General features: G+C 39.6%; 1 protein-coding gene across 1 annotated transcript in view; it reads left to right on the forward strand.

Moving 5' to 3' along the window:
• Positions 1-6,315: 6,315 nt before the first annotated feature.
• LOC149803932 (cadherin EGF LAG seven-pass G-type receptor 2-like) overlaps positions 6,316-26,245 on the forward strand; it is a 48,619-nt gene continuing 28,689 nt past the window's right edge. Inside the window, exon 1 of the mRNA XM_089954017.1 lies at positions 6,316-6,526. Within this exon, the coding sequence (XP_089810143.1) occupies positions 6,316-6,526 (211 nt within the window). The remainder of the gene's footprint in view (positions 6,527-26,245) is intronic.

Genomic DNA, 26,245 nt, shown 5'->3' on the forward strand with positions numbered 1-26,245 from the left:
GTTTCAGGTAACAACACTAACTTGCAGTGACAGAGATGCTGGTTATTCTCTTTCCTACTCCATAACATCGGGTAACACAGGGTCAGCTTTCAGTATAGGAGCTGCCACTGGTGCCATTACTGTCTCTGGGGGTAAGGCACATTCATCAGCACTCCATAAACCTTGGGTAATAAAGGGTCAGGTTTTCAAGTAGGAATCCCCACTGGCACTGTCAGTGAGGTAAAACACATTGATGAGCTCTGAAGCTCATGTTTTAACATGTTAAAAATGAAGCAGTGTTTGCAGCCAGGCAACAGATTTGCACGATTTCCACATTTTCTGTTAACTAACTCTTGCAAAGATACAATGAAAGGCTTGTGTAAAGATATTTATACATCTGTAACTTTCAGTCTTGTCTTATAAAATAAATATACATCTGAACATTTCAGTCATGTCTAACTAAATAGTTATACCCCTGTATATTTCAATCATCTCCCACACCAAAACTGCCTACCCTTCTGCACATGAGATTCTCATGTGAGATCTAACTCAGGTCAGTTTCATGTGCAATTTAACATGCAAATCAGGTAGAACTCACGTGAGCAAATAGATTCTAATAAGAAAATCACATGTGCTGGAATTGTTAACAAGAGCAATATCTTGCTCACGTGAGCAAGATCTGCTCATGTGAGCCACACCTCGCTCACGTGGGCCACACCTCGCTCACATGAGCAAGATCTGCTCATGTGAGCAACATCTTGCTCACGTGAGCAAGATGTTGCTCACGTGAGCGGCATTTTGCTCACATGAGCAAAAACAACAAAAAACAACTATAGTATTTAGTTTTTACTGAATACAAGAATTAAACAGTGTAAGATCAATATTCAAATCTAGTAATCATAAGCATATAATTTGAGTTCGATTAGTGATCTTTTAATAAGGTAAGACAACTAGAGTATGTATGTATGTATGTATGTATGTATGTACCTGTTATATTAATACATCACATTTATTCTAAAAACTTTAAGGTCATAATGAAAGATACTGCTGGAAATTTGCTTCACATGAAGACCATTCTTCGCTGTTCCAGAAAATTCAAAGCAAACAAAACGTGTAATTGACATTCCTGCTTCTGAATTTCATTATTTGCCAGTCTGCAACAATATTTTCACTTGGAGATTGTTCTCTTTGAATCAATGCACTTCCTGTTGACCACTGAATTTAAGTTAGCAGGCTCAGTTTTGAACTGTTGAAAAATGAAACCTGAAATGGGAATGAAATAGTTGGTAGAAGTTTTTTTTCTGATCACAGCATTTGAGACATTCTGTAAGGTGGATTTTTGAAGATTCGTTTTACAAGGTAAAGGCAAAATACATAATTGTAGTTTGGATTAGATGCTACTTTATCACACTGTGAAAATAGGAGCCATCTGTTTTCCCAAGGACACACTTACGCAGCCAACCCAGTCTGAAAATTCATCCTTTGGACTAAGAGTCAAATTGCTCTACCAGTAGAATTACCATAGTTCAATAGTAAACATATAAACTGCACTGTTGATGAGATACCTGCAAGTCATGTTGCATATTCCAAATTTGACTACTTCTGGATAAAGATGCCAATGTGTAACTTAAAAACATGTTGCACTGGACCGTCGTTATGGGATGAACCATGGCAGGTTGAGGATAATACAACAATCAACATTTATGGACTTTATGACGATTTGCGAAAGTTACTGTAGACATGTACACTAGGCAAAATGACTGTTATGCACAAATACTTTATCAATTTCTTTTGTGTCTATTCTCATCCATACTACTAATCCACACAAGTTCAGCTGATTTGTGACAAAAATTATAACTGCAGATACAATTTTCATACAGTTTTCTGTAATAATGGCATGTAATTTATACTCTTGTTGTGCTCAGATTATGATTTTTGCCACTTATATTAGTAATAATTATGCTTACAGCTCTTTTTGGGGTTGGAACATGTGAACCTACAACAAAGCAGTTCAGCTTCACATTTAATACAATTTCCTTTTGATTGTATACTCTGGTAACCAATCGTTAGGAAAGATGGGTACACATTAGAAATTTCCAAAAAATTGACATCTCTACTTCTGGAATAGGTCCTCTGGAAGATTTCTCCAAAACTTTTAGGATACATTTTTCCAAAATATGTACATTTGCAATATATAAAGAAATTCAAAATCTGGTTTCCAATTTTTATATTTAAAAAAAAAAAATTGGGGGTCAAATTTTAGAGTCTGAAATGCATATGTTATCATGTGTATTAATACATCAAAAGATTTGAAGCATCTTATACATACCCTTTACTGGAGTCGGAATTTCCTCTAGCATGGCAATGGGGTTTTGTCTGACTTCTTCCTGTTGCTGTCAATGTTTTGCACTTCTTTCAAATGATTGCTAACTTTGTTGTGTTGATTAAAATTTGTGACCTTCATGAAGTTTAATCTGTAAAAAGATAAAAATTAGTAGAATTGATAATTTTTTTTATCCATGCAGAACAGAAAGAATGCACTGAAATGAGAAAACGATTTGGTTGGCAAAAGAGTCCTAGTGTATATAAGCATTAAGAAAAGCTGTAATCCTTATCCAATTAAATCTCTATTTTAAATTTAACAATCAAAATATTTGACAGACAGGGCAAATGTCTTTTAGGAATAAAATCATGAATTAAGCTACTGCATTTGTTTCTCAATCATGTATGCTTATCTTGATCCACCCAATCAGCAATAAAATAATACGAAGAACATTTATTTTTATACAAATTGTTTCAATCGGTAACGCAAGTGCTCCCCACTGAGGTGCCCGCATTATTATTGGGGGTGGGGGTAAGAGCCAGACATGGTTGCACAGTTGAATTGTGGAAGGCTTAAATATTCGATGATAGTGTGGTGCAGATATCATTTTTTGAAACAGAAGGTTGAATTATTATCTTTAAGTAAAATATGAAACAAAACCTTGGCTCAATTTTAAACGACCATGCGAATTTATGCTTATGCTTATAATGTCCTAGTCCTACATGTAAGACATAGCACATTTTGATTTTGTTGAGGTGACGCCCACAACATAAATATCAGCGTCGGGTCTTACAGGTAAGACTAATAATGTCCATGATTCAGGCTATCCACTTTGATCATTCTATATGCGAAAATTGTAAAAAGAAATGAGTAAAAGTAACTTACCTCTTTCTCGGCAAAGAACCAGTCTTTTCATAATCCTTGAATCTTCCCTAACAGCATGTCAACGTCTTCTGTTTCATACTGGACATTAACATCAGTACCGACGTGGACATCTTTAGATGTTGGTGTTGGTTTCTATATTTTAATAATAATGTCCACACTCTTGCTGTCAGAATGTTTTAAGAGCAAACTGCAGGAGAATATTAAATAACTTTCTTCATAAACAGCGTGGTTCTTGCTAAGAGAACATGGCCCGCGCGTAAATTTCTGTCTGTTCGGTTTAAAAGTGCTATTCTACATGTACACTGTAGGTCAACATCCAGCATCTGTTGAGTTCATCTGAGACGCCATAAAGGGTAAATTATTAGTAAACATGTTGTTGTACGCATAGGGGCTTGTATCATTGATTACAATATAAAAGTCAGTCATACATGTAGTATAAAAATAATACTTTTATTATTTTATACTTCTGTATGACTGACATTTAAATTGTAAGCAACGATGCGAGCCCTTCTGGTTTTACACTCCTTTGTGCACATGTACTCGGGTATTTCTTAATGTTATATTTTATATATCAAATAAATGCTATTTTATTATCTGATGTTTCATAAAAACTGAGCTATAAGTGAATTCATATCATTAATAAGTTAATTAATATAGACCTAGTTAATTTTGATGTTTTTACAGTAGCTTTTGCCGAGCCATGCCCCATAGGACACTCTAATGGTTCTAACAAGCCGATTCTTCCACTGTATACTCTGATAACCTGGGTCACAGAAAAGTTAACGGAAATGTCAGTGATTTGTTTTGTGATTATTTCAATAGGAAACTTCTTTTATAAACTTTGAAATGACATGATCAGAACATTTAAAAGGCTGCAAATAAGCAAAATTTTCCATTGCCAAGAATATACACGTGTAAAACAGTGCAAAACAGCTACACAACCAAACATGACTGGATTAGGCAGTTTCTTACGGATGTATTAAATTTTATGTACAGTACATGTTTTTTTTTTTTTTTTTTTTTAACTGATAATGTACATATGCATAGGAAACAGGGTTGTGGTGAAACCTCGATAATAATTTGTCTAATAAGTAACCTGTTCGACTGTTCAGTCGGCGTTTGAATTTTAGCGGACACTAGACAAAATGTTTAATGTTACCCCGCGTATTTCTTTGATGCCAGACATTCAGCGCGGTGGACAATGTTTTATTAAACACGTTAATATTATTAATCCTTTATGGTTTCTGCGTGGATTAAACATAGGCCGTTTTATAGAATATGGGGAGGGGGGCGTCAAGCGTACGAACGCGGGGGGGTGGAGGCGTAAAAAAGTATGCATGCGTACGGGGGGTGGGGGGTGGGGGGGGGCGGTCAAGCTTTGCCAGATTTTTGCGTACGTACTAAATGGATGACCCCTAAGCCGAATTACACAATTCAGTAAGTATAAGATTGTATTGACTTTTGTGGGAACATTAGGCATGGAAGAAAACGACGTAGTTTATGTAATTTTCCAATTTTTCTGGAAAATGACTTGAGAGTTTATTAGGACAAAAGGACTGTGCATCAGTGTTTATTTTTTTTTCCAGATATGTGGCTATGTATTTGTTTTATAATTTTATAGTGGGGTTTTAGAAGTTTGTGAATAAAGGATCAGCTGCATCATATGTTTATGGAACATAGGATTCATTTTAGGGCAAAAGTTTTATTTCCTTTTCATATTTGTAAACTGTGTATTTTGGGGAGAGAAATATTTCACCTTTTTACGGATTACTTTATTAAACATCAGCCATGATCAGTATGCAAGTTATTAACTCTATTCTTTGACAGTTGTTAAAGTTTAATGGGTACATTCTTATAAATTAGCTATACCCCTGTATATTTCAGTCATGTCTTATAAATTAGCTATACCCCTGTTTATTTCAGTCATGTCTTATAAATTAGCTATACCCCTGTATATTTCAGTCATGTCTTATAAATTAGCTATACCCCTGTATATTTCAGTCATGTCTTATAAATTAGCTATACCCCTGTATATTTCAGTCATGTCTTATAAATTAGCTATACCCCTGTATATTTCAGTCATGTCTTATAAATTAGCTATACCCCTGTATATTTCAATCATGTCTTATAAATTAGCTATACCCCTGTATATTTCAGTCATGTCTTATAAATTAGCTATACCCCTGTATATTTCAATCATGTCTTATAAATTAGCTATACCCCTGTATATTTCAGTCATGTCTTATAAATTAGCTATACCCCTGTATATTTCAGTCATGTCTTATAAATTAGCTATACCCTTGTATATTTCAATCATGTCTTATAAATTAGCTATACCCCTGTATATTTCAATCATGTTTTATAAATCAGCTATCCCCTGTACATTTCAGTCATGTCTAATAAAATAGCTATACCCCTGTACATTTCAATCATGTCTGCCAGGTGCACTCAGTGGGAGAAAACTACAGGATCACTCAACTTTACGCGCTCATGCCGGAAATGCTGAAGCTAGAATCGAAGACTTGTCACCACTTTGCAACCACCAGTTTAAGCTCACCCTGTTGTCTTGCCAAATGCTGTTGCTAGACAGTTATTAAAAGCAGCAAAAGTACCCCTAGAGAAACAGCACAGATGTCAAGTACGAGATGAGTGGAGACATTACTGCCATCGGAAGTCAGATGAACTAGATCAAAATACTCAGAGTCATTTACAACAACAGAGCTTGAAATGGTGCTATGCAACATCAAATTAGGCATGGCAGCAGGATATGACAATATCTTGACTGAGTTCTTGAAACATCTTGGCCAGAAGGCAAAGGAACAACTTGAGGTTTATACTTCCAGTTTGTTGGGGAAAAGTGCACTCACTTTTTTGCACCAGGCAAAGATTATTGCGATCCCTGTGCCTGGCAAAGATCCACACAATGTGGCAAGTTATCAGCCGATCTCCTTACTTTCAGTCTCTTTTAAGGTACTGGAGTGCCTGATTCTCCAAAGAATTGGTCCAGACTTGGAGAATATCACAACTGTTGAGCAGGAAGGCTACAGGCATGGCTGCAGAACTTGTGATCAAGTCCTTTCAGAGGAACCTTAAAACTAGAGTTGTTTTCCTTGATCTAACAGTGGCATATGACACAGTCTGGCTCATTTACTGAGCTTGAGGAGATACTGAAGAAGGACTTGGAGGAAATGATGGACTTCTTCATGAAATGGTGCCTACAGCCAAGCACAAAGAAAGTCTCCAGGATCTTCCACCTTAACAATGCAAATACAAACCATGATCTTTGCATCCTCCTCTATAGGCAGCAAATAAAATATGACCCAACACCAACATACCTTGGTGTGACTGGACAGATCACTGACATTCTACAACCACCTGAAGAAAACTGCAGCAAAACTTAGCACTCAAAACAACCTACTCTGTAAAATAGCTGGCTCAACCTGGGGCACTAGTGCTCACTGACACTCAAGACATCAGATCTGAAGACATCAGCCTTGAAGACATCAGCACTGGCCCTCTATTATTTGACAGCCAAATATTGTGCTTCTGTCTGGGCTTGATCATCCCACACCAAGTTAATTGATGTCCAGCTCAACACAACAGTGTGCATAATCTCTGGAACACTACGTTCTACTCATTTACCATGGCTGCTGGTACTCACTAACATTCCTCCTCCAATCTGCATCACCAGGAGGCAAGAACAATAGTGTTGGCTAAGGTCTATGCCAGTGAGAAACTGTATATGGACATCACTTCACATCCAGCAGTCCGCTTGACTTCGAGACATCCAGTCTGGTTAGGTCCTTTGCCAGAGGATATAACAGCTATCTCAGCATGGAGTGTCAAGTGGTCTTCAACAGATGTTGTAAACCACTTCCTCATAGCTGAGCCATCTGTCTGCACTCCTGGTTTCAACTTTCCACATCATCTGTGGACCACACGGAACCACTTCTGGATCGGACAGGGTCATTGTGCAGTCAACCTTGTCCGATGGGGTCAGGCCATTGACTCTTCCTGTTGCTCTGGAGGTCTACAGACCATGTCACACATTGTGAAAAACTGTCCACTGACAAAGTTCCCAGGTGAAAAACTGTCCACTGACAAAGTTCCCAGGTGGACTACAGGCTCTGCACCTTGCTGACAATGATGCTGTTAAATGGCTGAGCACACACTGCACATGATAAATAAAGAAATGTCTTATAAATTAGCTATACCCCTGTATATTTCAGTCATGTCTTATATTAAATTAGCTATACCCCTGTATATTTCAATCATGTCATATAAATTAGCTATACCCGTGTCATGTCAAACTCAGGGATGGTAATTTCATTCTGCAAAAATTGAAAGTAATACTGTAGAAGCATTGTGTATGTACACTAGCATTTGCCTAGAAGGGTTATACAATTGTATTCTCAATGCAGTCCATTGGAGGAGCTATCATGCACTTTATGTCAATATGTATTGATCCAGTTTATTGATTTTTTTTGTCTAGGTCCAGTGTAATGGAAATCAACTTTCAAATATGGCCTTTATCAACATCTTGTACAGTATGAAACAAAAGCAAACTGTATGTATCCAGATCTGCAAACATTACAGTGATGACATTTACTCAGATTTGTCAACACTACAGTGACAACATATACCCAGATCTGTCAACACTACAGTGATGACATATACTCAGATTGGTCAACACTACAGTGACAACATATACCCAGATATGTCAACACTACAGTGATAATATATACCCAGATCTTTCAACACTACAGTGATAACATATACCAAGATTTGTCAACACTACAGTGACAACATATACCCATATCTGTCAACACTACAGTGACAACATATACACAGATCTGTCAACACTACAGTGATGACATATACTCAGATTGGTGAACACTACAGTGACAACATATACCCAGATATGTCAATGCTACAGTGATAATATATACCCAGATCTTTCAACACTACAGTGATGACATATACTCAGATTGGTCAACACAACAGTGACAACATATACCCAGATCTGTCAACACTACAGTGATGACATGTACCCAGATCTGTCAACACTACAGTGACAACATATACCCAGATCTGTCAACACTACAGTGACAACTTATACCCAGATCTGTCAACACTACAGTGATGACATTTACTCAGATTGGTCAACACTACAGTGACAACATATACCCAGATCTGTCAACACTACAGTGATGACATATACTCAGATTGGTCAACACTACAGTGACAACATATACCCAGATCTGTCAACACTACAGTGATGACATATACCCAGATCTGTCAACACTACAGTGACAACATATACCCAGATCTGTCAACACTACAGTGATGACATATACTCAGATTTGTCAACACTACAGTGACAACATATACCCAGATCTGTCAACACTACAGTGATGACATATACTCAGATTGGTCAAAACTACAGTGACAACATATACCCAGATATGTCAACACTACAGTGATAATATATACCCAGATCTTTCAACACTACAGTGATAACATATACCAAGATTTGTCAACACTACAGTGACAACATATACCAAGATTTGTCAACACTACAGTGACAACATATACCCAGATCTGTCAACACTACAGTGACAACATATACACAGATCTGTCAACACTGCAGTGATGACATGCCATATCTGTCAACACTATAGTGATAACATATACTCAGATCTGTCAACACTACAGAGATGGCACATACCCTGATTTACTGATATATTGTGACAGCATGCATATAGTGACAGCATTTACCCTGATCTATCAATGCATATGAAAGTTATACCCTGATCTGTCAGTTCATTCAATGACAGCTTTACCCTAATCTGCTAATGTATTGTAACAGCATGTACTCTAATATGCCAATATATATAGTGACAGCATTTACTCTGGTCTATCAACAATGACAGCTATACTCTGATCTGTCAATACATATAGTGACAGGCTTGTACCCTGATGAATCAAAACATATGGTGACAGCATGTAACCTGATCTGCCATCACTTAAGTGATAACATGTACCCTGATCTGCCAACACTTAAGTGATAACATGTACCCTGATCTGCTAACACTTAAGTGATAACAATACCCTTATCTGCTAGCACTTAAGTGATAAATACCCTGATCTGCCAACACTTAAGTGATAACATATACACTGATCTGCTAGCACTTAAGTGATAAATACCCTGATCTGCTAACACTTAAGTGATAACATGTACCCTGATCTGCTAACACTTAAGTGATAACATATACCCTGATCTGCTAGCACTTAAGTGACAACATGTACCTGATCTGCCAACACTTAAATGACAACATATACCCTGATCTGCTAACACTTATGTGATAACAAATGCCCTGATCTGCTAGCACTTAAGTGATAAGTACCCTGATCTTCTAACACTTAAGTGACAACATGTACCTGATCTGCCAACACTTAAATGACAACATGTACCTGATCTGCCAACACTTAAATGACAACATGTACCCTGATCTGCCAACACTTAAGTGACAACATGTAGCTGATCTGCCAACACTTAAATGACAACATGTACCTGATCTGCCAACACTTAAGTGACAACATGTACCTGATCTGCTAACACTTAAGTGACAACATGTACCTGATCTGCCAACACTTAAGTGACAACATGTACCTGATCTGCCAACACTTAAGTAACAACATGTACCTGATCTGCCAACACTTAAGTGAAAACATGTACCTGATCTGCCAACACTTAAGTGAAAACATGTACCTGATCTGCTAACACTTAAGTGACAACATGTACCTGATCTGCTAACACTGCATTGATGGTATATCGGGTTCAGGTTTCTCTACATTTCTCAAGATTTCTTATCAGATTTAAATTGGACATTATGTTGTTTATGATATTTCTTGCAATACTGGGATTTTTGTATTAAGGGTGGCAGAAAGGATGAAAAATAACTTGAAATTTTTCAATTGTACACATGTGAGTTTTTATTTTCTTTAAAAAACAGAGTCAAGGAATTAAACAAATTTGAGAAAATCCCAAAAATAAAACAAAATGCTTTTTAATAGAATTCAAAACGAATTTATTTTAATTATTGATTTCCACTAAATATTTAGTGAACAGTTTGTTGTTGCCAGTCAGTAAATAAGAGAGTCATTTAAAAAATTTTTGATGAAGACAACTTGGAACTAGCAGCAGAGGGGCTGTACAGACCGAAACTTTTTGCACAATAAACCCCTCCAGGAAACTATTCCTCGATAGAGGGCTTATTTCGACGAAATAAACCCTTCTATTCAGAATACAGGACAAAAAAAAATGTCCCCCGAAAACTCGAAGAGTTTCCAGGGACAAACTCGTTGAGTTTGCACTGACAACTTGGGTTACTTCAATAAATCTGAAACAGTTTCCGTGGCGGGGTCGTTATTGAAAAATCCATGGGTCGGGTCCATCCCCTCTGCTGCTCTGGGAAATGAGTTTCCAAGGAAAAACATTTTTATGTTGCAAATAGTGTATCAAGTCCAATACGGTATCTTGTTCTGGGATCGTGTAAATTTATTGTCACAAATCCATGAGGTTTTCTTTGAGCATGACTGAAGAAATTTTTAAATTTATTTAAATCCATATCGCCACCACACCAGGTTTGATGAATATTTCTCAGTGTATGTGTATCAACTCCATTGAATATCGCAAGAAGATTACAATTATCCCTGATTACTTTAGGAATTTGTGTATAACGCTGAGTAACATAAATCACATCAGTGTTTTTGTGACGTCCCCGGGAAAATATTCTTGCGGGATTTTTTTGCTTGTCCAACATAACATCATCATACACTACTAGGTTGTTAATTGATTCATCAAGATCCTCGACGCTGGGGGCTTCTTCGATATCAGTGATAAATTCAACAACATCCTCACCGTCTTTACTCAGCGCGCTTGCACTCTCATTAAAATCTTTTATAACGTTATAGCATCGTTGATCATCTACAGATGGAGCTATCAAATACAGTTTATCCCATTTCATCCACTTCATTATCAAGTTCAGCAACAGCTGTGTTTTACCTGAACCGGATGGCCCAATTATAATCGCGCGGATAGAGTTTGGTAGCACTGAATTATGCTTAACTGGCTCTTTTTGTCGCAGAAAAATCTGTAATTTCCATTTGTATATAAAGAATAATAATTATGGATCTATATTGTGTGAAGTGTAAGGCACGAACCCCTACGAATGATCTAACAACCATTACAACAAAAAATAACAGACAAGCACTTTCTGGTAAGTGTACGCGATGTGGCACAAAAAAATTTAGATTTCAAAAAAAAAGCGAGAATTTAGCGGAGGTGACATTGCAGCCAAACTTGGAAAGCTCCCCGGAACTCCCTGGGCAAAGTATCCCGGAGAAAAACATCTCCCAGGATACAATTACTGCGGTCCAGGGACCCGACTAGATATCAGACTTGATGAACAATCTAAACCAAAACCGGGAGAGTATCCGATAAACGCTATCGACGCAGCGTGTCACATACATGATGTTGCTTATTGAAGTAAATATCTACAAGACAGGCATATCGCGGATGTGAAATTAATTCATGCACTAAGCGCCATAAAAAATAAATCATTTAAGGAGTCACTCGCTAATTGGTTAGTAAGATCAGCGATGAAATCTAAATTAGTATTAGGCGCTGGATAATTAAATAAAAATGCAAGCGATTTATTATTCCCCAATCGGATACTGGAGAGGTAACTCAGCAATTAATAAACTCGCCAACGCGGCATCAGTAACACGCGAGGTTGCCAAAAATTGGCTATCAAAACAAGCAATATGGCAAATCTACTTACCACCACCTCGACAAATCAACTTTGCACATTTTGATGTTAGTGTGCCCAATGAAGTTCATCAGGCTGACATACTATTCCTGCCTCATGATACTGTCCGTAGAAAAATATACAAATACGCGCTAACAGTAGTTGATGTTGCCAGTAGATACAAAGAAGCAGAACCGTTAGCGACTAAAACAGCGTCCGAAGTCGCCTCTGCGTTTAAACGAATTTATCAACGAGGACCTCTAAACTGGCCACGATTATTACAAGTTGATCCTGGCAAGGAATTTCAGGGCGCGGTGTCATCACTGACAAAGCAGCATAACGTTACCATACGACGAGGACATACTGAAATTCATCGGGATCAGGCAATTGTTGAGCGATTTAATAGAACACTCGCTGAGAGATTATTCGGATACCAGTACGCGAGGGAATTCATTTACGATACGAGATCTCGTGAATGGGTTGCAAGACTGCCAAACGTGATAGCCGCACTGAATAATGAAATTACCAGAACAACAAACATGAGACCTGTAAATGCAATCACAAAAAAATATATACCCCGCGTCAGTGAACGCGGACAACAGCAACAAAATGTTTCAACGCAGCCAGGGACGCTAGCGTCCCCACTGCTGGGTAATGTCACCGTTAGGTATTTATACGAACCAGGCGAACTAGAAGGAGGAAAAAAAAGAGCAACCGATCCCACATGGAGTGTTACTACACATAAGATATCCAGCATAACCAGATCAACTGGGAGAAACGCAATCTACAGATTAGATTCGACTGCTCCTCAACGCGGATTTAAACGCGAGCAACTTCAGGTGATTCCCGAGGATACACAATTACCACCCCGATCACTAAAGTGATCCGCACTGAAGTGATTCAATCATTTAAATAACTGCAGCAACACCTCTGCGTCGGTTACACTCAAGACAGGTCAACATCACATTTTCACGTGTATGACCGCGACTGCTATCTATTCTATCTACGGTGAATTGCCTTGGGTCGTTTTTCGAATACTGCCACAGCAATAAACAATTACAACTCGCACAGTGATTATTCTGCTGTTGTTGTAATTGTATTACAAATTCAACATCCAAACTTTGTTTGGGATCAAACTCTCTACCATTTTTTTTGTCGCTCTGTTTGTAACCGGCTAATTTCTTTCTTATTGTGTCATCAGCGATTGAGCTGTCGTTGACAACATCATCTAATACAATTCTTCGTAACTGACCTATCCTTCTTACTCTTGACACGGCTAAATAAACTAAATTTGACCACTCGATGCGATCATCAACAATCCAAACTGTTGTATCTGAAATAGTTAGTCCCTGCGAACTGTGGATGGTCATAGCGTATCCTAGCGTCCACGGGGATTTGCTCATTTTCAGTGCCTGTTCAACAGCATCAACATCAACTGTGACAATATCATTTAATACTAAATTCTGTTTCTCCGGACCCGACGCAGTCAGGCGCCCTGGAATATCAACATCAATATTCTGCAATCGCGTATCAGCTGGTCTATAACACAACGGCACTGGCAACATGGGAAATTTCTTCTGATGTAACTGAAATAACCGCTGCTGAAGTGTGTCCCTGACTATCTTTCTACTTGCCACAATTAAATCACCTGGTTTCCACGTTTCCCAAAAGTCGCTCAGCGAAGTCTCTGGAATTATTTCACGCATTATCTCACACTGGACTTTATTGGTTTGTAGCCTGATCAGTGCCTTAAACTCTTTCAGCGTTTCATCGAGTGCTCTAACATCGTTAGTTATTTCCTCATAATAATCTACAAAAGTTTTCAGCCACTCGTGTGGAGATTCACCTGTAAATGGGGGTGGTTGACCATGATCGCCGCACATCACCACTGCGGTATTTTTCTTTAGCAGCCAATCCAGAAACTGTTTTAATGTATCCAACGGCACAGTGTCTATCTCATCCCAGATGATTTTCTCGGGAATATATTTCGTTCCCATTCGTTCAGGTGTCCACGTGCCGCCGCTGTATTTGAAAAAACTGTGATACGTGCACGCGTTAACATCCCGTTGTCTCATCTCCCTGGCAAGTCTGTGTGTGGGTGTTAGCACAATCATGTCAGAGTTTCTAAATAATTCAATCGCTCGAGTTGTTTTACCAGAACCACCAGGACCGTTCAGATAAACTGTTTTGTGTCTTGTAACAGGATCGTGCACCGGCGGCAACAACGAAGTTGCCCCCGACGAAACCATCGAAGATATTTCTGCGCTGCGATACTCATCCTCGATTTCAACATCAGCCGATTTACAATATCCGTGTAACATTTCATTCTTTATTCTCCACGAGCCCCACGATGGATCATCCGATATAACATTATCCAACAGCGCTGAGTGTTTTTTATCAATATAAAATGAATCCGTTGCAACTCTCACTGCGGCAACAGGGAATCTATTGATCATCGACAACAAATTTATGGATACATAAGCCAGCATCGAAGATCTCAAATGTATGTACTGAGATGATTCTCCGTCAATATAACTAAAAACAGTCCCTAGTTTTTCCCCGTTTGACAGAAACACATCTTTGCGGTTACAGAACATGTTGTTCGTGGCTGCATCAGCGACAATAAGATCCAATTCAGTCTTGTCCATGATTAATCGACTGTGATGTTGTTTATGATCATACGCTCCACCTTGAGTGAATTTCCCTATTATTCTTCGTCCTAGATCTTTTGCTGTGCTTTCATCATTTCTGAGTTTGCTTTTAAGTACTTCAGGAGCTTTCTTGATGATAGCGTCGATAGAAGTTTCTGGATATTCTCGTGACCAATCTTCGATGACTTCTTCTAACGTAACCGGCGTTGGAGTTGGCAACCAAACTTCGGTTTGACGACAATAACATATAATCGCTTCGCTGACCGTCAGCGACAACAGTATTCGACTGTCAAGCATGTATCGCAATAACACTATCGGTGCCCATCGCTTCTCAACGAAATGTCTGCCAAACCAAACATAACACACAGGATGTAAATCCTTAGCGAATTTAAACGACGACACACAAGCAAATCCGGTCAAGTCAAAATCGGGTAAAACACCGTTGACAGCTACTCTTGTCATGGTATTGCCAGCGTGGCCAAACCGTTTAAAATATTCGCTGCATTCTCCACGCCCAAGGAAACTTCCTGGATAACACGCCGTCATGTCCACGGATATCATACCGCGGTGATCATACTGAGTATTCCACAAACCGCCGTGTCCGTATTCGACACAGCTCTGCTGGATATCAGCAAGAAAACTTTTCGGAGTTGGTCTCCATGAATTTCGTTCCCGGGCTACATGCACGACAACACCCGGGACAGTAAAACAGTGTGTCAGTAACGTATCAGTGTTGCCAGCATGATATTTTTCTGCGAGTTTTTTCATTTCCTGCTGTAACGCCATTGTTCTGTATATTTCCCCGTTGGGTCTCACAAACTGATCATATTCTCCATCTTCGCTACTTCTGAATAACCACACAGACACTGGATCGGTTTTACTTATCTGATAAATAAAATCAAACATGCTCCCAGAATTGCTTTGCAATTCCGGATAATACTTCACAACACGGTCTTGCGGAAATATCCTAACCGAGTCAGTCCAGGCGTGACTGTTATGATCGATAATAGTTATTGGTGTTCCACGGGAATTGTATTTACACTCATACAATACCTCACCGGTTAACGATGAAACCGTTATAGGAAATTTTAGTAATCGCTCTAGCTCAGCAACATCATTTATTGACGCTCCTTTATCCGCTACTCGTGTCGCCCACGCTGTTATTTTAGTTTGTCTTAGCGGTGTTAGGCCGTTTCCTCGCATTGCATTTTTAAAGTGTTCCATTACTCGCTCAGCTACACAATTCAACACCGACACCTTCATCGGTTTGAGTTTATCAACGCGTGGTTTCTTCATCGGATAAATTCCATAAACAACTGCGGTCACAGGATACGCTCTGGCATAATATGGTATATCAATCCCAACAAGTACTCCCGGTTTTGAGTCTTTACTTAACAGAACGGTTTTTCCACGAACGCCTCTGGCATCAAGAACAGGGTCTAGTTTGTCTCTGATAATCCACGTTCCCTCGCCGACTCCAACAATAAATTTTATCTGTACGAAATATCTTCTATCGTCGAGATACCCAATTATGTTACGCGCGATTGTATCGTTCATGGTAGCATCAATGATACGGTCACGAGAAATGCTTTGCATTTCCCGAGAAACGCTCGCGTTTCCGAGGATAATTTTATACGAAGACCACGTGTGTGCGGCACCATCACGACGAAACTCTTCTTTGGCATTCTTGATAACACCAATTACCTCTGCTAACTCTCTTCGTCGTGGATCAGCGGTTAACCGGTCAAGATCGAATCTAGAACCTGATATGGGTTTTATTCTGGATAGTCTTTCAAAACCCATTATTATAATTAAGACAAATATTTAAATAGACAAATATATTATATGATGAACCAATGCAAGTGGATCAAACTAAATTCATCAGCGCCGTGTAGCAAACCCTGCAGAGGCGAATACTGTGGACAACATGCTCAACAGGTCCGCGGTGGGAGTCTAGGACCGATACCGTGTATCAGATGCGGCATTGGAGTACGAGGAAAAACGCAATTATGTTCAGCGTGTGGTGGAAAACGCTATCGAGAACTAAAACGGTATTATGATAAAAAAAATCCAGACTGTGATAACGCTCTCAAATGCGAGCGTGATTACATAAATAAGTTTTCAGACAAATTATGAATTAGACAATGATTTGCTTATAGTATAATGAATCAAGAATTCGTCCGACATCCAACTATTCCAAATTATGAGGCAAACCGAGATGGCATAGTGAGAAACTACAGGCTGAGGAAACAAGTTGGTACAGTTGATAATGCTGGTTATTTAAGATTTACTGTTAGGAAAGGGAGGTATTTATGTCATCGTTTCGTCTATGAGGTTTTTAACGGAGAGATCCCTAAAGGCCTTGTCATTGATCATATTAACGGGAACAGACTTGATAACAGTATTGAAAACCTTCAAGCGATCACTCAGAGCAAGAATACCATACGAGGAAGAGTTAAATGTAAAACAGCTATAAGAAGAGCAGTGAAATCTGTGAATGTTGAGACTCGTGAAGAAATAATATTTCAATCAATGAGCGCAGCCGGTAGGTATTTCGGTATTTGTCCACCTTCTGTACAGCATGTCGCAGATGGGATCTACAAAACAGCATTTTCAAAGAAGCTCAAACAGAAGATTTCATTCTGTTATATAACTCTTATCGTTGACACAAACGACGATAACTCCTCCGAGAGTGTGTAACGCTTTGCAGAGTTGTCGTTGCTGGTCAGAGGATTTGCTCCCCCTAAGAAAGCCACCTTGATAAAATATTTTATCGAGTTCATAACATGTAATCATTTATTTACCGTAGAATATATATTTTTTTACAAACAATATCCTCGTTTTACTGAATATATCCGACTGTTTTGCTCTTCTGTGCTTGTTATATGACCGCGCTTAAGAAAACATACAATTAAAATATTTTAAACAAGTCCCGCCCACTGCTAGAGCGAATTTCCAACTCGCAAGTAACAGTTGGGTTATATACGAAATCGCTCCCTAAGACCTTTGGGTCGATCGAAAGTCAGCACGCGCAAGCAAAACCATAAATTTAATCCGCCAATGGCGGGTGTCTTTTGTGCACCATCCAATGGTCGATTCAATGGATGGTTTTGCTCTGCTGCTGACCGTAGAAAATGACCCACCTGTGTATGTTTGTGTCGTCATAGGATAAGGTCTTAGGATAAGTTAGGATAAGATTACATGTTCATTGTGCCTTTACTTGCTGTCATACTCGAATCAGAGGTTAAAGGTTGTCTGTTCTGTACCGTCTCTTAGGATAAGATTACATGTTCATTGTACCTTTGCTTGCTGTGATACTCGAATCAGAGGTAAAGGTTGTCTGTTCTGTACCGTCTCTTAGGATAAGATTACATGTTCATTGTACCTTTGCTTGCTGTGATACTCGAATCAGAGGTAAAGGTTGTTTGTGTTGTCAAATAAATGTTTGCCGGGCCTGCTAGAGAACTCGATCCTAGAAGCCAGGGCTGTCTCGTCTTGTAAATAAATGTGCCTCTGAGTCACTTGGCAGTCAGAGGGGTCCGTCCTTAGGATAAGTTACGTGTTATATGTTTGTCCTTGTCAATTCACTAAACACGTCCTCTTGAGCCTATAGAACGTTATTTGACGATCTAGAGGCTCTTGCAGGGGATAAAGTGTTTCGTGTTACATGTTGTATTGTCATGTCGGAAGCAGTCCTCGTGGGGTTCTAGAACGTTATTTGACGATCTAGGCCCTTGCAGGGGATAAATGTTTCCGACTGTCTCGTTTTGTTTTGGAAAGCTAGCGTTTCTCATGCAAAGTGTTTCTATTAAAAATATAAAAATATATAATAATATGAATCACGAAAATATAAATACCATACTTGTTGAAATTAAAGAATTACAACAGCGAGGTTTTAATATTTTACTAGACACTGAAACAATTATGTCAGATTTTGAATCCTTGAATGAGCTATCACGCTTGGGGAAGAACAATCTCCCTGCTCGTTATAGGTTCATTAAGGGTTTGCAAGATCGTGTTTACAGATCACTTGCCGGGATAACTGAAAATCAGGTATCTGAATTTATTCCACTGTGCCGTGCAGTTGAGAAGATTCGTCTTGGATTGTCACAAGAGTATGAGACTCGAAAATTAATTAGCACCAGGGTGAGACGGTTAAAAGGTTATATAAAGAATCTAGACACGGAAATGCCTTGCATTTCTGACAAAAATACTAGTGTTTCTGACTACGAGGCCGACAAGGAAGTATAAACCGCATAGCGTGTGACTCACAGCACAAAGTGAAAGTAGAACCTGAGAACGCTAGCCCCCCCCCCGCTTGGAGTGTAAAGCACATTTCCACGGGTAAAAAAAAAAGTGTATTATTTTTTTTGCCCTTGGAAACTCAAAGAGTTTCTCAAGTGAAGGGCGCTTTCAGATTTTCAGGATTTGCTTAAGCGTTTCAACATCAATACAGGAATGAGAATAGTTCATAATCTGTTCTCGTTGACACCAAACTATGATCATATGATTTTGCTGTAGCTCTGTTAATTGTGACGGAGTTAACAAGAAGTCTTCGTCACCATACACGTCAATAACTATTTTAACGGGGAAATACTGTTCTGGGAATGTCTGTATTTGAAATGCGGTTTTTATTGCCTCGTAAAGAATTTGCTTATCATGAATATGAACTCGTGCATGAATGTACTCGGGTTGATACATTATACACAACCGTTTTTTTTTAAATGCGTGCTAGCACTTTCAACGATAACTTATGCTGGTTTTGATAGGGTATTTGCACGATAAAATGACGAAAATGGATCAGTGCAGAAAAAAAAACTATTATAAATATTATGGATCCCTTGACTTAGGACTTCACCAGTAAGTTTATACTAACAGTCTCGTCACGCAGGTCCAACAAATTCCCCCTCTGGTCGGTGAGTTTGAAATTTATCGTTGACAACCATGGGTTATGACACCGTAGATAGACCGGATTGATTGGTTCTTGCACAATCAGAAAACCAGGGGGGTCTCTTGGTGTGAACGTATACAGGATAAACCCCTGTTGTGCCGTCGTAGTATCTGATGCGCTGTAACTGCCATCGATGACGTCACATACAAGATTGACCGCAATAACATCTGTGATATTTACGATCCCGGGTGAGATGTGTCTGCCATCGGATGCTGTACTGTTGTCGTGCTTGAGAATAACAGGTTGTGGTTTTATTCGTTCGTACGCGGCAAGAATATCTTCGAAAGATTGATCGATGAGATCAGAGACTGATTTTCTCAGCTCGGGCACGTTATATCCAGGAAATTTAAAATCTGAAATATCATTCACTTGAATACCATATTTAATTGCAAAATCTGCTCTGGCTATCTGTCTATAATTATCATCGATATAGTCTTTAAGATCCAGTAAAGCCTGAATTATTCTTAGATTTATAGTTTCCATGGCCGATGCGAGTTTGTTTAGTTTTTCTATGGTTGTGATAATATTATCACGCGGACTTGTTAAATCAGAAATATAATCTTGGAAATATACTCGCAGGAGTTGTAGCTGTTGTTTATGTACTAGATTGATCGGAATAAATAATTCAGATTCTATATCATCTAGACGGTAAACACGGAGCTCCTGCCCCCCCTTAACACGTGGAGCTTCTATACTCCAAGTATCGGGCATTAAAGTACTTTTTCTTGCTAGTAATTGATCTGCAAGGAGTAAATAATAATTGTACTCGAGGTCGTGTAGTGCTTCTTTATAGGTCATAAAATCCGATTTTTCAGGTTTTGGTGGACGAGGTTTAACCTCGGGGGCCTTTGGCCATCCTAATAATGTTCGGATTGAGCTGTTATAAATATCCACGGCGTATCCTGGCGTTGAGATTTCAATGACCGCAGACAGCGTTGGTTCATGAGCTGTTATAGATATTTTGGCTTCCTTGCCGGTGATTCGTTTTATTTGGCGTTGTATCTCATTATTGATTTCTTCGATCTGATAACTCCCAGTGGGAAGTGTAATTGTATTCCAGTCAAGTTCACCCTGTTCGCCGGAGTCGGCTTTGCTTTTCCCGAACACGAATGAATTATTTGGCTGCAGACCACCAAATGATGCCGACCTAACATTGGGCCAGCTGTGATACACACTGAGCTTTGCTAACGCGATTTCACTCACTGGAATTGGAGTTCGAAAATTAATACCGAATTCTGGTGTCGTCGAGGACACTGAGATCATTGTGGTCCTTACCGGTGTTGTGTTTGTGACTATTTGTTGAAGCAGTTCTATTGACATTATTTATTTGTTTAGTTTTCAAATAGTCATTGTACGCATCTGACATTAGTTTGAATTCAGAATCTGATATCGTAGCGTCGCTACTTTGCACGTCTAACGATGATGATATCAGCGATGATAATTTCTGATATGCGGTCGTGGCTGTATTTAATTTTGTCGTGTAATCGTGTAATTTTGTGTTAGCACATGATGATATTTTTTTTGCTATGATGCCGAAAACTCCAGCTGTTGTTGTGGCCGCGGAAACACAGATCGTGGCGGCGACTGCTGCAGTTACCGGAGTGACCGCTGATAGTATTGCTCCGGCAGATGCAACAACGGCAGATACTGAATAAACCATAATATCCAGCACTGTTATGCGGCGCTTGTATTTTTTTACTTTTTGACTAGTTACTTCGATGACAGTTTTTAACTCAGATTGCCACTCACGGACTTGATTGTATCGATATTGTTGAGCATCTGGCGTCGTTGACATTATTCAATTACGCGGTAACCAATTGAGGCGTTGCAGCGACGAATTCCAAACAAAACCAGTAAGATGTTGCTGTTAAACTATCGTCCTCGGCTTCAAGCATAAATGTTTCCTCGGTTCCGCTGTTTAGTATTACAGTGCAAACCCCGGAATACTTATCGGTGGAATGTCTCCAAGGATATGTTGTGAAGATTTCAAATTTAGCGGCTGAAAACACAGACAACCTGTAAACACCGGTGGCTGTTGCTGTATATTTGATAGTGTTATTTTGTCGTGACCATGTTGCGAATCCCGATGATACCGTGAATACGATGTTGGTGATATGCCCGGGAGTAACTCCAGTGGGAACTTTAATCAAACTGGTTTTGTTAACGATATCAGGAATACCCGATACGATATCCTGCTGTGTTTGTTTGATCGTGTTAATGTCGGTCTTTACATCAGCGAGTTTTACATCGACGACTGGAGGAGTCCCAAAGAACTTATCCACGACCTCATCAGTTTTTACGAAGTTTCTTCGAAATCTTGTAAACGCGCCCACGTGAACATCATGCTCTGCACGCAGCGTATTTAGTTTACCGTTGACGATGTCCACGTATTGTTTGTTTGACGCATCCTGGTCGGATTCGGGATTCGCTAACGCGGTTATTTTGTTGCCGCTCATGCTGAGTTCGCCTGTCATCGTGTCACCGGCTTTTTTCACACATTTATCAACACCTTTATCAATACTGTCTTTGATGCTTGCGATTGATATATTCGAGTCCTTGATCCGGCCGCCATCACTAAATGCAACGAAGTTATCCTTGGTAGCTCCAAGAACTCTGCGAATTATATCATTCCACTTAATGTTGCTCGTTCTTAGTTTTCCTTGCCTGTCTTGGAAAATAGCAACTTCATCTGGGTCAACTCCAGCTATATTCAAAAGATTATCGACTTCATCTTTGGTCGCATATTTTGAGAGATCAGCATCTGTGCTTGGTTTACCTCCTCGTGTGAAAGGTCTTCCGTAAATATCCACCATTATTCTTATTGCTGTTTTTCAAATGCTAGCATTTCTCGATGCGGTATATTCATACACTACTTTATGAGGAGGAGTTGCTGGATTTCTTGAGATTGCATCAAGAACATTTAAAACCTCCCTCCCACAAATGGGCGGATCAATTAATGTTTGTGTTGGTAACGTCGACTGCCACACTGGAACATTAGAAAATCTGCTGACATACTTGAGAAACTCAACTGGCGGTGCTAAACCGTACGAATCAAAATAGATAATTCCACGTGGATCGATCGCGTAAGCAACCCAGTGAGTTCCCGGACCATCTTTGTTGTCGAGATTGATAATGCCAGTTTCTGGATTATTCGGTCGTTGCGGTAATTGATCTCGCATAAATACGCCTCTGAAATGTTTTACACGCAATTTTTTAACAGCATCGAGTAAATCAAAATTGCTCAACGGCGTTAGAATTTTTTTGGATACCATGATGGTGGAGTTCCTGGTAGTCGTAGACCGCGTCCCTTTTTTTTCTTGTATCCTTTTCCCGTTGCCTTTTTTAGTGCCATTCCAGCTGCAGTTCCAACTGCACTGAGTGCTGCGGCTTTTGCTACGGCTGGTGCTGCCGCGGCAATCAACGCCGGTATTGCTGCGAGAAGAGGAAATATTCCACCGGTTTTAGTCATGTCCTTGATAGCTGCAGCAGAGAAATCAAGTCGGACACCGGTTTTTGCTGTTAGTGCCTTATTAAAATGTTTAAGCTGAGTATTAGTCAACGACAATTTGTTTGGACCACCAGTAATCTGATCTCGTTTTAGTGTTATTGATGTCCCGCACGTGCTTGCGTTCTTTGATTGCAATTTCTTCGTTTGACCGGAAGTCAAGGTGACATTAACATGACTGTATGACATTATATCCTAAGTTTGATTTTAATTGCGTTACATATTCTCGATTGGAGCGTCGATGACCCTCATTCGTCCGCCAACACCTTCAAGCAGCATTGCTTTATCGGAGAGTATGACAGCAATCGCTCTGTAACCACCAGCAGGAACACCTACACGAGCTCGGAAATGTAGGTCGACAACAGATTGTTTAACCAGATCAAGATGTTCCAGCGAAAAGTAATAAATCGGATATAAACTCATAAAGTCTCGCTGTGATATTTGCAGGCCAGTGTCTACATTAAGGTCGCGCCCCATAAATGACATCAGACGATGATACGCGCGTGCGACACGATGATGTTCGAAATCTATTAATATATCCTCAGATGGCTCCTGATGCCCATTTATTCTCAACGAAACTTCAGAAACTCCAAGTGTATCAAATACCATTGGATTTCTTTCCTGGCTATCTGTTCTAGCACGGTATTGAAATGCAATGAAAATATGTCGTGGTGCTGATACTCCTTGTTGCGATGATATATGCCATGTAAACAACCCACCATTATCACCCTGAATAACGTCTGTGGTTGTTGTTTTCCAGGATAGCAGTGATTTACCGCCTGTGTCCATGAAAGACAACAGTCGTTGTTCTTCGGTGATTGACGGAGACAACACTGGCATCCACAACCACAGTTTAGTTAGTATTACCTGACCAGGGGCAACAGCAGCATCTCGCCAGATAGCGTCATTATCATCAGGTTTTCGCACAAGTACAACTGTGTGTTTGGCACCGAATATGACCTTGTGGACATCTCTGCAGAATCCAAAGATGTGAGACAATGGAATCACACCTGAGAACTCTTCATCTCCACTTAACATCGATCTACGTGTTGTAAAACATAAATTAAAATTTTCGTTCATCGATGCAACTGCGTCACCGGCATTATTCATTGTTACATTCCTGTTCTCGGGGCTGTCGGTTATATCCTTTGCAAACATCATTGATGGTCCGGCTGATCTGGTGTAATCATCCGAGTATCTCGCCAACCCGAGAATTGTTGTGGCAACGTCGACGTTATCATGAATTGTTTCAATTTCTTTTCCATCTATCATGTAAATAGCGGATTTAAATAACGCCATGATGCCGTTGTTAACAAATCCAACTCGGTCGCTGATTCCGTAGTTAGTGTTATCATTCTTTAAAAGCCTACCTTCAACTTCGATGAAGGCCTCAGCGGGCAAGAAGTATCTACTTGTATCCTGGACCTGTAGTTCAATTCTTCCGCGTTGGTTAGGATCACGTGCTTCATAAGAATAATATTGAAAATCACGTACAGAATCATCTTTAAGTACTGGTTTGGACATATCAAACGCGTCATTGGATTTTCGTGCAAACATTATTATTATTTGTGATGATCTAATTAAAATGTTATCGTCACCGGAAACCACTACCAGCTATCAAATTAGCAGTTACACTATCTTGCAACGCTTTGGAGGTAATTCCTGCTGTTGCGATCTCAGCTAATTTCTGATTTACGGCCTTATTTACTACGCTACTAACATTTGCCGGCATAGCTTCAGTGGATGGTAGTTTTACTGGCACCAACCTCTCGACAGGGTTTTTTTTTCATATCAGCTGTGCTAGTCGATCCTTGATTGATTGAAATGCTTTCCCGGCAAGACTACCAACAGTGCCAATGGCTTTATCCTTGACAACATCAGCGGCTTTCATCGCGAATTGTTTTGCTAACGGTCCAGCTTTCGGAGCGATTCTTGTGACTAAATCCCTAACAACATCACCGACTCCATCTCCGTAAACAACCTCGTATACTGGTAATCGTGAGTTTACTACTCTGACACTTCTTGGTCTGCGAAAAGAATCGTGTAGTATCATTTTATTTAATTATTGTTTATCTAACTGAATTTGCTAGCAAATTTAATTATTAGTCGCTGTGGTAACCGTCTGCGAGTTCATCAATGAGCCCCCGGTAGATGCTGATATCCATGATGCCACGCTGAAATAGTCTCTGACAGATATCTGCGGCTTCATTTATAATTTCCGGAGAATTGTTTCCGGCACGTCTTCCTCCGATGAGAACTTCCAACCGTGATACATCATCGATGATATTATTAGGGCAGGCAATAAAACCGGATCCTAAACCCTCCCCTGTTGATGGTACAATTCTTGGGGATAAAATGTCTTGAGGCAAACTTTCAGAAGATGTTGTTAAGCTAATTATCGGCGACCTAGTTTGTTTGAATTTTTGGCCCCGCGGACTTCCTTCAGATGCAGCCTCGTATTCACTTAACGGAGTTAGGTCAGGATCTATTGCTCTTCGCCGTGAAGGATATTGTTGTCGTTCTGTGTGTTGCAACGGTGATTTTTCTTCTTGAGGTTGCGATGGTGGAATTTCAAGTTTACGTATAGCATCTACAAGTCTATCGTATTTTGTATCGTCCCTGCTGATTTGTTTTTTATTTTCACGTATACGATACGAATATTTGATAAAATTATCATCTGTCATAGAACCGTGTTCTGGGTTTAAAGACACATCTCTTCTAATCAATCCTAACAGTATTGTCTCAGGTAATTTCTCTTCTGGTACATTTTTAAGAAGTTCAATATAATCCGGCGTAAATCTTTTGGCGGGGTCAGTAATTCTCCCTGTTACTCGCTTACCAGCAGGTACTGACACAACAACTTCATCGGGTGGAGGCGGGGGTTTAAGTCCAGCTGAAATATCCTGTAAAATTTTCCTTTGCTCTATTAAAGCCTCTTTGGTAACAGCTGCGGATTTTTCAGTAGCTTTGGTCACGGGTTTAAATAATTCCTCCGTAGTCTCTGCAAAGCCTTCCCGTGCTTACTGTCTTAGTTGTAATTTTTGTCTGACACTATCACGGACAGGAAGAAATTTCTGAATTGCTTCGAGACGTTCTCGAGCTAATCTAGTCGTATGTGCTTCTCCAATATTTGCCATT

The sequence above is a fragment of the Sinohyriopsis cumingii genome, chromosome 3 (assembly GCF_028554795.1).
Source record: "Sinohyriopsis cumingii isolate HCF-2022 chromosome 3, ASM2855479v2, whole genome shotgun sequence".
Taxonomy (NCBI): domain Eukaryota; kingdom Metazoa; phylum Mollusca; class Bivalvia; order Unionida; family Unionidae; genus Sinohyriopsis; species Sinohyriopsis cumingii.